The sequence below is a fragment of the Blennius ocellaris genome (assembly GCF_963422515.1).
Source record: "Blennius ocellaris genome assembly, chromosome: 19".
NCBI classification, from domain to species: Eukaryota; Metazoa; Chordata; class Actinopteri; order Blenniiformes; family Blenniidae; genus Blennius; species Blennius ocellaris.
In genome coordinates, this window is record NC_137668.1 from 10,144,242 (window position 1) to 10,157,563 (window position 13,322).

Below are 13,322 nucleotides of genomic sequence, written 5' to 3' on the forward strand. Positions count from 1 at the left end.
ATGACTGCATGAACTGATTCCGGTCCTCACAAGCTGGTGATATTTGGACACACACGCACACACGCACGTGCGCACACACACACACGCACAGCTATTAGACGATCAATAGAAGCTAATACATCACTACATTTTACTACTCAGCGAGCTCAGGCTGAGAGGAAGAGAAGAGAAGAGAAGAGAAGAGAAGAGAAGAGAAGAGAAGAGAAGAGAAGAGAAGAGAAGAGAAATAAAACATTATCAATGAAGGACATCATTGAACTGAGTTGTGACCACACTGTTGGGACGTATCGGAGTATCGCTGTATTATTGTTGTTTTGCAGAGAGTTATTGTCTGTTGCGTCGACCTCAAGGGGAAATAAATAGAGCAAACCTCAACCATAAACCTCCACGGCCGCTATCAATAATATCACATTAATACAGAAGTGGATCTGATGGATAGCCCTTTGGAGGCCCTGTTAATGTGCCACTGGGTTAAGTGTGAAATCAATCCATATAAACAACCCCGGATAATCAAAGAAAGGAAAATTCTTTCATGCCGGGGCATCGAGTCCTAAATCAGCCAATCAGATTGGTGCTAGTAAAACCAGTCTTTTAGCACGGCGCGCTAACAATCTCAGTATTTCAGCTCTGGCAGCTCATTCTCCTTTTTCTCCTTCTGTCTTTCTTTTTGTCTTTGTTTTCTCCTCCTCCCCTTTGCTCCCGGCCGACCACAAAGGGGAGTATCCTCTCCTTTCACAGCAGGCCCCTCCGCGGCGGCTCGGGGGTTGTATACATGGGAGGGGCAGGCCCACTTTAGGTTGATCTTCACTTGTTCAAGCACCCATATTTTGACTATTTGAAGGGAGTGGGAGGCTATTAAACATTCAGCACGGCGCTGACCCCTGACCCCGACCGCGGCTCTCCATCCGTTATTGTAAGTCAACAGAGAGGCTGGGTTACTCGCCGCCGTTGCGGCACCTCTGCCTGCACGGGGCAAGTTTAACATGCAGCCCTTAACATGACAACAACTCGTCTCTGTTCATTTAAATGTGCGTAAATTGCAGCGTTTCGGTGTCGCTGCAGTAAGAAGTACAGTGGCCCGGAGGTGAGGGAGGACATCGCGGAGCACGGAGACAAAGAATGGACGCCGTGTCGTCTGTCAGACCCCCGGCGGCTGCCACCATCAGAGTACCAATTGGTACCTTCCTCAAATTAACCCCTCTCAAAAGGTCACACCTTTCTATCTATCTATCTATCTATCAGAGGTGAACACATGTGGGGCAGTTGGTGACAGGGTGAGGGCAGATGTCGGTTGTACTGCTGCACTCTATTGTCATTCATTTGGTCCGGTGGGGTTTGTTGGTGTTTACAGGGAGCGAGCGGCATGTAATCTATTACAGGCTTTATTATGGGAGAAAAAACAGCAGACAGACAGGAGACGGATACAAAAGACTCTCGTCTGTGCAGTTACCACAAGCTCTGTGGGAATTCAACAAATCTGTATAGCTTTTGCAGTGATTGAAAGAGAAATGTAACCCAGATTATCTCCCTTCTCACTCACTTTTACATCTTTTTGAGTTCATCACATTCTCATCTGCAACAAAATGTAATCTGCTGTGTTCTAAAAAGGCATCTTTAATCAATTTCTAATAATAATAATAATAATTAGAATGGAAAAACCCACTAAATTCCAACATGAAGCAGAAGATTCATTTATTTTTATCCATGCGCTGATTTATTTATTCATCAATTGTGGAAAGGCTGATGTTGAATTACAACAAATGGGAGCAGTTTTGATTGTGGCAGCCGTACATTTCAGTAAAAATATCAACATACATCATAATTTAAAAGAGAGGATCGAGCATTTAATTTATACACAAAGGTGTTTAAACCTATAATCATTAAAAAAAACAAAAACATTTGTAAGCAATAATAAAAGCAAAAAAAAACCCTGAAATAATAAGTGATATAAATGTGGAAATACAACTATTGCATTCAATGCTTGAAGCCTCAGAAAAACACACTTTAATATAAATAGTGACACATTTACTTAATAATTTAAATTATGATGCACCTATTTAAATAACAAATTCCTCTTTTTATAAGCAGAAGTGATGGAAGGAATGACACATGTTAAAAAAAAAGAAATATATGGAAAAATGTCAATCGTTTTCCCCATTATTTAAATTTAAGGTCCAGATATTTAAAGACTTTTTGAAAATTAACTGAAATAATTAAAGTTTTTTTGGTTTAATTGTGTATAATTCTAGAGTATAAATCATAAAAATACAGTTATAAATGTAAAAATAAAAGAGAGAACATTTAACTTTTTGTCAATATACCAACTTTTTGAGATGCAGTTCCTCCTATAGGAGCGACTATTTATCCCTCAGAGCTCACTGTGATTTCTGCAAAGTCAATCATACAAAATACACCACGGGAGTGTTTTAGTGCAGTGAAGCTCAGTTCCAGGGTCGATATTCTGGATTTAAAACCGTGAAGCCAGCGTAGGGAAAGTTTTGTCCCTTCTTCTGTGTGTCTGAGTCCTCCTGCAGCCCCGGAGAGGGAGAAATAACAGTGCTGTCCAAACTCTGTCTTTCTGGAACAATCACAACAAAAAATATGCACCTTTACAATCCGGATAATGCAACTTTTTTGCAAAGAAATGACCTAAACAAACAGATCAAAAACATCGAAGCAATTGAATTATAAGAGACTACAAACATTTTCCAAAAACACATATTAAACACAATATAGCTATATATTGCACACAATCTTTTTTTTTTTAATCAATTACAAACTCTTGCACGTTGATATTGTTCAATTCAATTGTCACACTTCTATGTTGCAGTGTAATTCTGACTTCCTAAAATCCTACTTTGCGTTGGCTTTAAATCTAATATACATTTTTGTTATACTTACATCTACAAATTCACCATTGTTTGAAAATTTTATTAGTATAATTTGGAATTAAATGATGATAAACTAATAAAAAAAAAAAACAAATGTAGTGAACTTTTATGATCCACAAATACAACTGACATTATTCTAAAATGCATCAACCAGGATTAAATTTCAGTGTGCTGGGCTGATAATATATATATTACTTGTGTGCGTCTTGCTGTGGAATCCGAGCTCCTGCTCGTCCTGGAACGACGCCCCGCACAGCACGCACGCATGCGGCTTGTCCCGCGCGTGAGTCCGCCTGACGTGGCTGTCGTGCGCCGCGTGGGAGGCGAAGGCCTTCCCGCAGTGCTTACACTTGAAGGGCCGCTCGCCCGAGTGCTGCCGGATGTGAGTGCGCAGGATGCTGGAGGCAGTGAAGGCCTGGAGGAGGAAGAGGAAGAGGAAGAGGAAGAGGAGAAGAAGGAGAGGGGAGGATTTAACCTGTATGTCAGTTTTTTGTTGCATTGTTTTGTATTTACTCGGGAATTTATTTTTCACATCACATTTCCGTCAAAATTATATACAAAATAAATAATTTTAGTTAAAATCGTCCTTTATTTTATGGTAATATAATAATTTTCATGGCAGCATATACAGAAATAAAGCTGGTTTCTTGTGAATCTCAATGTCTGCTATATTTTCACATGCTTGTCAGTAAAAGATCATTTGCCAATTTCAAAGTGTTTCTATTTAAAATGTTTGAGGATGCGTATGGAATCAGTTTAATAATTAATTTTAAAAAAATTAACCAGTTATTTAGGAGTGTTTATTTAGGTCCAAACTATGAGAAAGTTTAGAGAGTTTATATTAGTTTAAAAAGTTATTAAAAGGAAAATATCTCATTACTAAGATTTAAAGGAATTGCGCACATTCATAATAATCAATTGCATTTTTGATTTAACATACATTTGATTTAACGTGCTACAAATAAATAACGCTAATATAACTTAGAAAATGGAGTTAGAATTGTAAATGACCTTTTTTGTTTAGGACAATATCGTCATTTTCAACATTATTTTGGTAAAACGTCACAAACTTGCACTTCTTGCAGCGCTTTGGCCTCCAAATGGCTGGAATAACACAAACCAGGATCATTAAAAAAAAAGTAGTTTGGTGCGTAAAAAGGAAAGAGGACATTCCGAGGAAAGGAACAAACCCACTCATGCTCAGTCCTGGGCCATAAATTAAAGGGATGATCTCGCAGGACAAAAGCCTGGATGTGCATCTGGCGATCATTTGCATGTAAGTGTGTCCGAGGCGCGTGCCCCCCGCGAGACACAATAATGAAGGGCTCGTGCCAAATGCGCCATGAAATGAGGTCTGAGAGATGGAGGGGAAATACCTCCGGATGGGTCCGAGCAGCGAAGCTTATATCCAATATGGGAAACGGTCTCATCAGGAAACCCCAAACCAAATACTCCCAAATAATTATGAGCAAATAAAAAAATGTCCGAAAAACCGAAAAAGTGAGATATGGCGCATGAGAGGAAACTATTAAAAAGTACATTCTGGGTTTGTTTTAAGCTTTATCTAAATCTGCAAGAGATTGGAGTCCACGAAATTCACTAAGATTCTTAATTCACTGAAAGTTTCTCACCTTGTTACAGTAGACACACTTGTACGGTCTCTCTCCAGAGTGCACGCGCATGTGTTTGTTGAGACTGGATGACTGCGAGAAACTCTTTCCACACACTGAACACTGCGGAGAAAAATAAAACACAGCAAAGCATGTTAATTACCAGTCCCTTCACGCAGCTGGGAACTCGGAAAGATTCCAGTCTAATGCATCCTGTCTGGCAATTTTGGGTGATGGCCGCGATAATTGCGCTGTGCAAACAATAGATACCTAATTGGGATTAGAATTGGGGTTAAACCATATACAAAATTTAAATTTCACATTCAACCTGTGTAAAATTCACAAAATGCGCAAGATCGATAGGTTGTTACTATTGCATGCTAATTTCTATTGGTAAAATACGCAGCGCGATCGATGGATCTTTGCGCAAAAGCGCTTTCACACGTCGAAGACTTTACAGGCAGGAAACAACGTTTTGAAATCACATCATTACAGTTCATTCACATCACTTACACATGTTTGGAATAACTAAACGTGGTGTTAACAGTGGATTCAAATTTTCATTATTCTGCAGCTCTTTATTTTGGAATTACTCAGATTATTTTCAATGTGTTTTTTTTTTGTTTTTTTTTTGTAAACATCGTTGGCCTGGATGTTCCTGAAGATAAACTGCTAAAGTTGGAGTCTGTGTTTGTGGATGTGTGTGGATATAGAAGGAAAGTGAAGACCCATCAATTTGACTTTAAAAAAAAGTTTTGTGAGTATTTATATTCCCACACATCTAGACATTATGAACCCGCATTTAGGAGTAAGATTGCAAAGCACATTAATAAGAAACAATGTGGCGCAAAAAGGCTTCATGATTCCATTTAGATGATGCACAGATGCATTATTCCCAACTCGGAAGTCGAAACTTTTCTGTTTCTCAGTTGCGCGTGAAAGCAAGTTTCCCTTGTTATTGTTTTTGACAGAGTTTTAAAGTTTTTAATGCAAAATGTGTGAATTTATTCAAGATTTAAACCAGTTTAAAGATGAATTTGTTCATTAAAACGCACGACAACATGGATGAAATCGATGGTTGCTTTTCTTGCAGGTAACAAAAAAAAAGTCCGATAACTATTATATCTGCTGACTAATTGGTGTCGACTTTGTGGAAGGTGTCCTTGTGTGCCCCCGCGCGCACGCACCTTGTGAGGTCTGTGCTTCTCGTGCACGTGCAGGATGTGGATGCGTAGCCGGTCCCGCTTCTCGAAGGACCGGTTGCAGAGGTGACAGGGGAATTTCCGGTCCCCCTGATCCACGCAGCGCGTGTACTTCAGGTGCTTGTCTCTGTAGTACTTGTACGCAAACACCTTCCCGCAGCGGTCACACTTGAAGCCTTCGCCCGAATCTGTGAGGAGTGTGGGGGGACAGAGGGTGAGGAGGCCAGGAGATCCAGGAGGAGGAAGAGGAGGAGGAGGAGGAGGAGGTGACGCTCCGGACCTTCAGTGGGAGTCTCTCCTCTGCTGTCCTCTCGGGCGTCTTTCAGGGTGAGGGGGATTCCCAGGAACTGCAGGTAGCAGTCTCCGTACCACACCAGCAGCTCCTGGCCCGGACCGATCTCCTTGCAGGCCTCGTAGAAGATCTGACCCTGGACCTGCACCGCCGTCAGGTTCTGCTCCTCCGGGAAGCGCGCGCACTTCACCACCGACATCCAGTTCCCGGAACCTCTGCCGTCCACGAAGTGGCTCAGGCGGCCGTTTTCGAACACCTGCAGGAGGAAGAGGAGGAGAGGAAGAGGAGATCCTTCATCAGGACGGGCTTCTGAGTACTGGGGTGGAGTAACGAAGATCTGATTACTGCGCATTATGGGGTACTTCGAGTAATTCCTTCAAATATGTAATTTTATTCCTACAATTCACGCTACTTTTGAATTAAGTCACTATAATAAGCAAACAATTAAAATAATAAAATGTTTTGATGAGTTTCTTCTTTTGGTATATTTCTATATTCCCAACGGAATTCAATGTCCAAAAAGTACTTTATATAATAAATATTGCTACAAATTAATTGCAATTTTAACTGAAGATGTTTTCTTCAGTAAGAAATCGGTGCAAGTAATAGATTACAAAATACTCACAAATCTATTTTGTTACGTTTATATATAAAATATTTTTGGAGGACTACATTTTAATGCTTATATTTGTTTATGTCCTGTTTATTTACATTAATGGTCTGTTTAATAAACTATCCGTTTCTTCGATTTGATTATTTATCTTAACAGATAAACCTAATAGAAAACTAAATCAAATTTTCGTAATCCCACTCAATATTATTTTATTCTTTCTACGAGAGAAATTGAATACCTTGCAATACATTTTAAACAAGTGGTGGTCTCAGAATTATTATTGATATTTTATATATGTAAATCTAATATGCACTAAAACATTGGTTTTAAATGAACTATTACTGATAGTATCTGAGAGTACCGTTTTTAGGAGGATCATTACGCACAGTTAAATCAGACATTCTTTTCAAATTCAAATCGTTCAGCCTCTGTCATTTAACGTGATGGCAGGAGCAATTTTCAGTGTTTACCTCCCACATCAAGGTGTTGTCGTCGTAGGTCTTGATCTCGCTGGTGTTGACCAGTTTGCCCTGGAAAGGTCCGAAGCGCGTGCCTTTGGGGATGTTGTGTTTGTCTGTGAAGACGCCGCACTGAGCCGCCTTTCCCCAGGCGGCTTGGAGGACGGTCAACCCTACAGGACACAACTCGGGTCAACACTGCGTGCATGTTCATTTCTATTTCTCGGGAAGATCCTGGCTTATATACCTTCTGGAAGTTCAAGCGTTTCCTTATCCAGTGGGAAAACCTGGGAACCAGACCCTGGAAAACAAAACAAAGTATGAAATTGAATTCGCTCCGATGAAAGTTTATTTTTTTGTGCAATATTTTGTTACATCTAATAGTTTCACATTTGCACTGATTGCATTGTATTTGCGCCACATTGATTTAATCTTAAGGAGTTGTTAAATTATCCCTGTGGAAATATGCAACGTGGAAAATAAAGAACTTTTCTTTGGATATTGATGTCATTATTTTAAGATTTCCTGAGATTCCTGAGATTTCTCCACTGTGATATCAATAAAGGCATATCTTATCTTATCTTATGAATGGCTGCCAAAGTAATCACAAGAGTCCCACCTGAGTTTTCCGGCAGGATGAGCCCGGACAGCGCGTGGCCCACGCTGCGCTCGTGGCCGCTGGAGTATCCGTACAGGACCGTGAACAGATCGTCCTCGCTGAAGTTGTAAGTCGCGCACTTCTTCTCCAGGCACTGGTCCGCTCCCCGGAGCCGAAACAAAGTGTCCTTGGGCGGCGTGTTGGTGGACGAGGCGGCGGAGGGAGGCCTGTCGCTGGACGGGCTGCTGAAGTCGGAGGACAGCGGGGCGGCTGCGTGCTCGGTGACCACCGCGGCCAGATCCTCCGGCTTGGCGCACGGAGGGTGTCCCGCCAGCACGTGGCTCACGTACGGGATGCTGCCAGATGCGCTCAACACGTGTTCGTGGAGCACCGAGGCGCCGTGGCCGCCCTGTCCGAAGAAAGGAGGCGCGCCTCCGTGCAAGGGGAGCGGCAGGGCCGCCTGGTGCGCCTCCGACACCAGGCGGCCCAGAGACTTGAGCGGGTGCAGGAGACTGTGCGTCCGCGGGAAGAAGTCCATGAAGGGGTGCGGGCCGGGGAAAGGGGCCGGGTAGAAGCACCGGGAGGGGCTGCCCTTCAGGAGGCTGGATGCCGGGAAGCCCTTCTCCTTCAGCATCACAGGGATGCTGGTGAGGGACAGAGACATGACGGCGCGGCCGTGGAGCGAAGGGTCCGACTGGAGATGGAGATGGATCCTTTGGAGGGTGAGAGTGAGGGGGTCGGGGGGGGAGGGAGGGAGGGGATGGGGGGGGGGGGGGTTATTAAAGTTTAATGCAAGACAACTAAAAAAAGAAGCATGACGTCAAAAAAGAGAGCACGCCTGAAGTGATTATTACCCTTTACATTCTATAGATTGTTAAACTGATCAGAGAATATATAAGACTTTAACTACACCTCCACGTGTACAGGAGACATATTCGGCATAAACAAGTTTGAACAGCACTCAGACTTAACAGCATTTACAGTCAAATACTCTTTTATTAAACGCAGACGCGCGCAATGCGACATGCAGCGCACCAAATTGATCTTTGATTCAAGCTCATAATATGCAAATAGGCTGCAAATTCAACTCCGAGCATCAATGCGAGCTTAAATACATTACACAATACCATCCATTTGCAAAGTTTTCTTTCAATTTTAAACTTTATCCAGTTTGGATGACGCTGGAAAACCAACCGCAGTGAAATGGGAAAGCCAATTTTGCAATATTTCCAGCTGAGGGGTCACACACTCACACAAATCAAAAGGTCATCAGTGGCTGGAACATTATCCCTGCGTGTGTGTGTGTGTTTTAGAAAGCGTTTACCAATCAGCCAGTAAATAGAGAGACAAATCAGGGTCGTGACACTAATTAAAGAACCGTCGAGCAGAGCAGAGGTCAACATTAATGATGCATGTGATGGACTTGTAGAAAAACACATGGAACAAGTTTAAATATCACGCTGGAAATGAAAGCGTGACATTTTTTTTTTTTAAGTTTGACCATTTTCTCTGTAGAAGAAACGTGAAGGAACCACACTGGAGCTTCATGTTTGACAACTGGACGCATCATTTTCTAGATTGAAAAAAAAAAAAAAGACAGAAATAGCTTACCTCTTTAATAAAATAAAGCAGGTTCACAACGACTTCGTGCACGTCATGCCCACAAATCGAATGAACTCCTGCAGCCAAACGTCCAAAAACGTAGAGGAAATATTAAAGAGTCCGGAGGCGCAGCAGCTTGAGCCGGCATGTGGTCATCTGTCGATCTGAGGCACCTTTGCTGCTCACAGCCAGGTCTTCTGCTGAAGATGTCCCATCCTCCTCCTCCTCCTCCTCCTCCTCCTATTGGCCAGAGATCACGTTGAACTCATGCATCTCAAAGCCCCCCCCCCCCCAGGAGGAAAAGAAAAACCCCCATTTCTCAGGGACGATCGAGCCCCATCAACTTGCAGACAATCGGCCTTTTTATGAGGAACGTTACTGTCATTCCTTCTTTCTTACATCTTTCATACAAGATGAAAGTTTCACTAATTTACTTAGTTTCTTGTGTCCTCTGAACAGGCCACAGATCATTTCAAACATTTTTAATGAAGCAAACTGAAAAATTATACTAAATCAGGCCATTTCATGCAAAAATAATTGATCAAATATTTGGAGTAAATGAGGGGAAAAAAATCTAAAAATGTGCAGAAACCTAAGATTTTGCTCATTGTAAAAGGCCTAAATGTTTAATTCATGAGTAGTAAATCCATTTAAAACTTTGACATCTTGGTAAAATAAACAAAAAGATGTTCTTATTGGTATGTTTCCATCTCTTAAAGCTTGAAATAACAGGCTCCGGATTAAATAATGCAATAACAGAATTCTTTATTTACAAGGCAAATAGCATCAGCGAAGCCATATTAGTTCACAACTTGCATAACTGTGAGTTTAACTTCTCTTGTATATCTAATTTTGCATAAAACGCTCACACACACGCACACACACACACATACAATCTCACACACACACTCACACACTAGGGGTACAAAGATGGATGCGGGTATACAGTGTGACTCCTGTGAACAATGCAGAAGAAAAAAAAAAAAAACATCTCAGAAGCGGAGGAAGAGAGAAAAAATAACACAACAAGTAAGCTTTCTTCAGAAAGTCCATATAGTATAATACATATTGCTTCAATATCCCTATGTATCATCTTTTCCATACAAACGGTGAGGAGGCGGAATAACCAGAGTTTTCAACCCAACACAGAACGAAGAGCAATGACGAGGGACACTTGGACCGTGGCCGAGTCTCCAGCAGCTGAGATACAGTCGAAACGATGACGCACCCATTCAATATTGTACAACAAGTTCATTATACAAATTTATACAGACAGCGGTGTAATGTACAAGAAAGAACGGACAAACTCTAAGGCATTATGCTAGTTTTCTTTTAGCATTTTTCAAGGTTGCATCTTTAGCTCTAAGAAATTGGCAGACAATACAAAAAGGGCATTTAAAGTTCTTTTAAAACCATAAGTTAAAGAGGAAAAAGAAAATAGTTTTGTTTCGTGGGTCCAAAGCCTGTTTATATATTTGTAAAGGGGCAAGAAATCACCTATTTGCACCTGTCTTCATTATAAATGCTAAAAACAATGCACTGCTACCACATGGCTTTAAGTCATTTGAAAATCGTGACAATCTTTGGAAATTTGCAAAGGGCTGTGAATCCTTCTTTAAAATGGCTCAAAAGGCTTAGTTTTTTTGTTGTCTCTGCACGACTGTGTATATATTTCTTTTCTTTTTTTTTTACAATCAAAACAGCATTTATCGAACAAAAAAAAAAAAAAGTGATCTCCTGTAGGTCCACGACAAAACACCTGCAGGACAACCCAAAGTGTTCATGCAGACTTCCTTTGTCTCAAAAAAGTTGACTTGCTACAGCTTTGAATTTCAAAATAAAAAGAAGAGGAGGAGAAGAAATGACAGAAGAAGGAGAAGAAGAAGAAGAAGAAGAAGCGACTTGGGAGAGGAAACAACGGCGTGTTGATGAGAAAACACCACTGGTCACATCCTTAGACCTTTAATGACGATACATTCAGAATGATCCTCTTCCTATTTGACGATGAAGACATCTACATCAGACCCTGTTCGCTGACATCATGATACGCTTCCTGCTGATTCCTTTACGTTTTGAGGGCCTCGAAGCACGCAAACCAACAGGTGGTCGCTCGTTATGGGAAAAAAAAAAATAAAGAAAAAATTAAAGAAAAATCCAATTGAAATGATTTTTTTTTTTTTTTGGCTTGCTCAAAGTTTGTCCTGGGTTTAAAATAGTTGCTATAAAAAAGTTTACCTTTTTTTTTTTTTGTTGAGGAAAATCAGCTTTTTGAGGTTAGAGAAGACGACTTGCATCAGTTCTTGTGAAAGTTAAAAACCCCTCCAAGAAGAGTGCGTCATCAGCGAACACTTTTCTAGTCGAACTAACTGCCTGAGGTCATAAAATATGGCTAATAAGTGTCTGTCAGAGCAGGTCTGGTGGACCGTGCAGTCTTAACTCCGACCTCTGCAATACAAGAGTGGCTGGAGGCAGAGAGGGCATTAATAGAGAGAGAGAGGGTAAAAGAGAGAGAGAGAGAGAGGGGGGGGGGCGTCACAAATGACCTCCCTTTGCAGGTTCTCAGCCAATGCTGCATAATCTATCAGGAACGCTGTGTGTGGATGTTCTTGGTACAAACTGCAATAAAAAACTGTTTTTAATACTGCGTCCAAATGTGGAGCAAAAAGGTCTTGTTTTTCTGTCGAAATTCAGGAAACTGTACAAAAATTACAAAATAAAATAAAACCCAAGAGAGTCTCAAGTAATTGTTATTGCTTGTTTACATCACACCGGAACAGTTTGCACCTAGCAGCTTGTATGAAGCGTTTTCACTCCAGACAACATAGAAAGCACACTTTTTTTTCTTTTTCTTTTTTTAAACGTTCTGAGTTACTGTATGGCTGTGTTGGATTGTTTTTCTCTTTTTTTTTTTTTGCCTTTTTTTTTTTGTCTCGTTGTTGTTGTGTTCTATGCTAAAGGCAGAGAAGCAAGCGATAATCTGTACACTGTATACACAGCCCAGCCCCCCCCACCCCCCACCCCCCACCCCCCCCACCTCCATCGTACCACAACGACAGCGTGTGAAGTTTTTTTTTGTTTTTTTTTCCCCCTCGCTCCACCTCCCCAAAAAGAAGAAACTGCTCTGCTTCATGAGGCAGCTGTGACCAGGCTGGGAGAGTCAAAACCCAGAAAAAGGAATAAAATAAATAGGAAAGAAAACTTTTTTCTTTTCAATTATTGGTATATACAATCTCTTGCAATTCATTAAAAAAAAAAAAAAAAGAAACAAAACATAATTGATTTTTTGACATCTTCTCAAACTACAGGACCAGAAGTAGAATCCATTCCTCCAGTTAATAGAAGCGTCTTCTCAGGATACAACCATCGCTGTTAAAATGATAGAAAAGTGCCTCGTTCGCACTTTTAGAAATCTTTTTTTTTTTTTTTCCTCTTCTTCTTGCTACCAGGATAAAGAATCATCTACAATAATTAAAACGAATCTATACAGAAAAATAAAACTTAATTTAATACACTATATAAACCTCTTGACTAAATTAGTCTAATCATAGATATTCACCATTCCACTCCAACCGTTCTCCTCTGCAGTGTTTTTCTACATCAGTTTTGTCCACCAGGTCATCGTTCTACATCTTAACTCTTACGACAGGGAACAGGGGGGAAAGGAGACAAAAAAAAACAACAAAAACAAACAAACAAACAAAAAAAACCCCAACAACAAACAAACAAACTATAAAATAAACAACAAAATAAAGAACAGCAAAAAAGGCAAAACCGGCTGAGTGTCTGAGCTCCGTCCGTACGGGAGAAGAACGTGGTTTGGAGTCTTTGCTGCCACTGTGGAACTGAGGAAATGTCACAAACGAGAGAGATCAGTGTACGTCACTTTTTGAGATGAGATTGTAAATGGCCGCTGTCCACTGAGAGGAATACATTCATCAGAACATAAGGACCCCACCCACTGCTGCTGACCCCCCCCCCCCACCCTCCCCCCCTCCCCCCCCCACACCACAGACAGGAGGCCTTACAGTAAGTCACACTACGGTGAATGCAGCTGGA

The 13,322-nt window shown here is 41.2% G+C and overlaps 1 protein-coding gene across 1 annotated transcript; it reads right to left on the minus strand.

Annotated features, from left to right (window-relative positions):
* Positions 1–2,441: 2,441 nt before the first annotated feature.
* Positions 2,442–8,328, minus strand: prdm14 (PR domain containing 14; the record flags this gene model as incomplete). The annotated part of the gene is made up of 8 exons (XM_080515069.1): positions 2,442–2,578; positions 3,087–3,306; positions 4,523–4,624; positions 5,689–5,891; positions 5,984–6,251; positions 7,079–7,239; positions 7,314–7,367; positions 7,686–8,328. The coding sequence occupies 8 exons, from the start codon at positions 8,326–8,328 to the stop codon at positions 2,442–2,444; spliced, it is 1,788 nt and encodes a 595-aa protein (XP_080371195.1).
* Between the last annotated feature and the right edge of the window lie 4,994 nt (positions 8,329–13,322).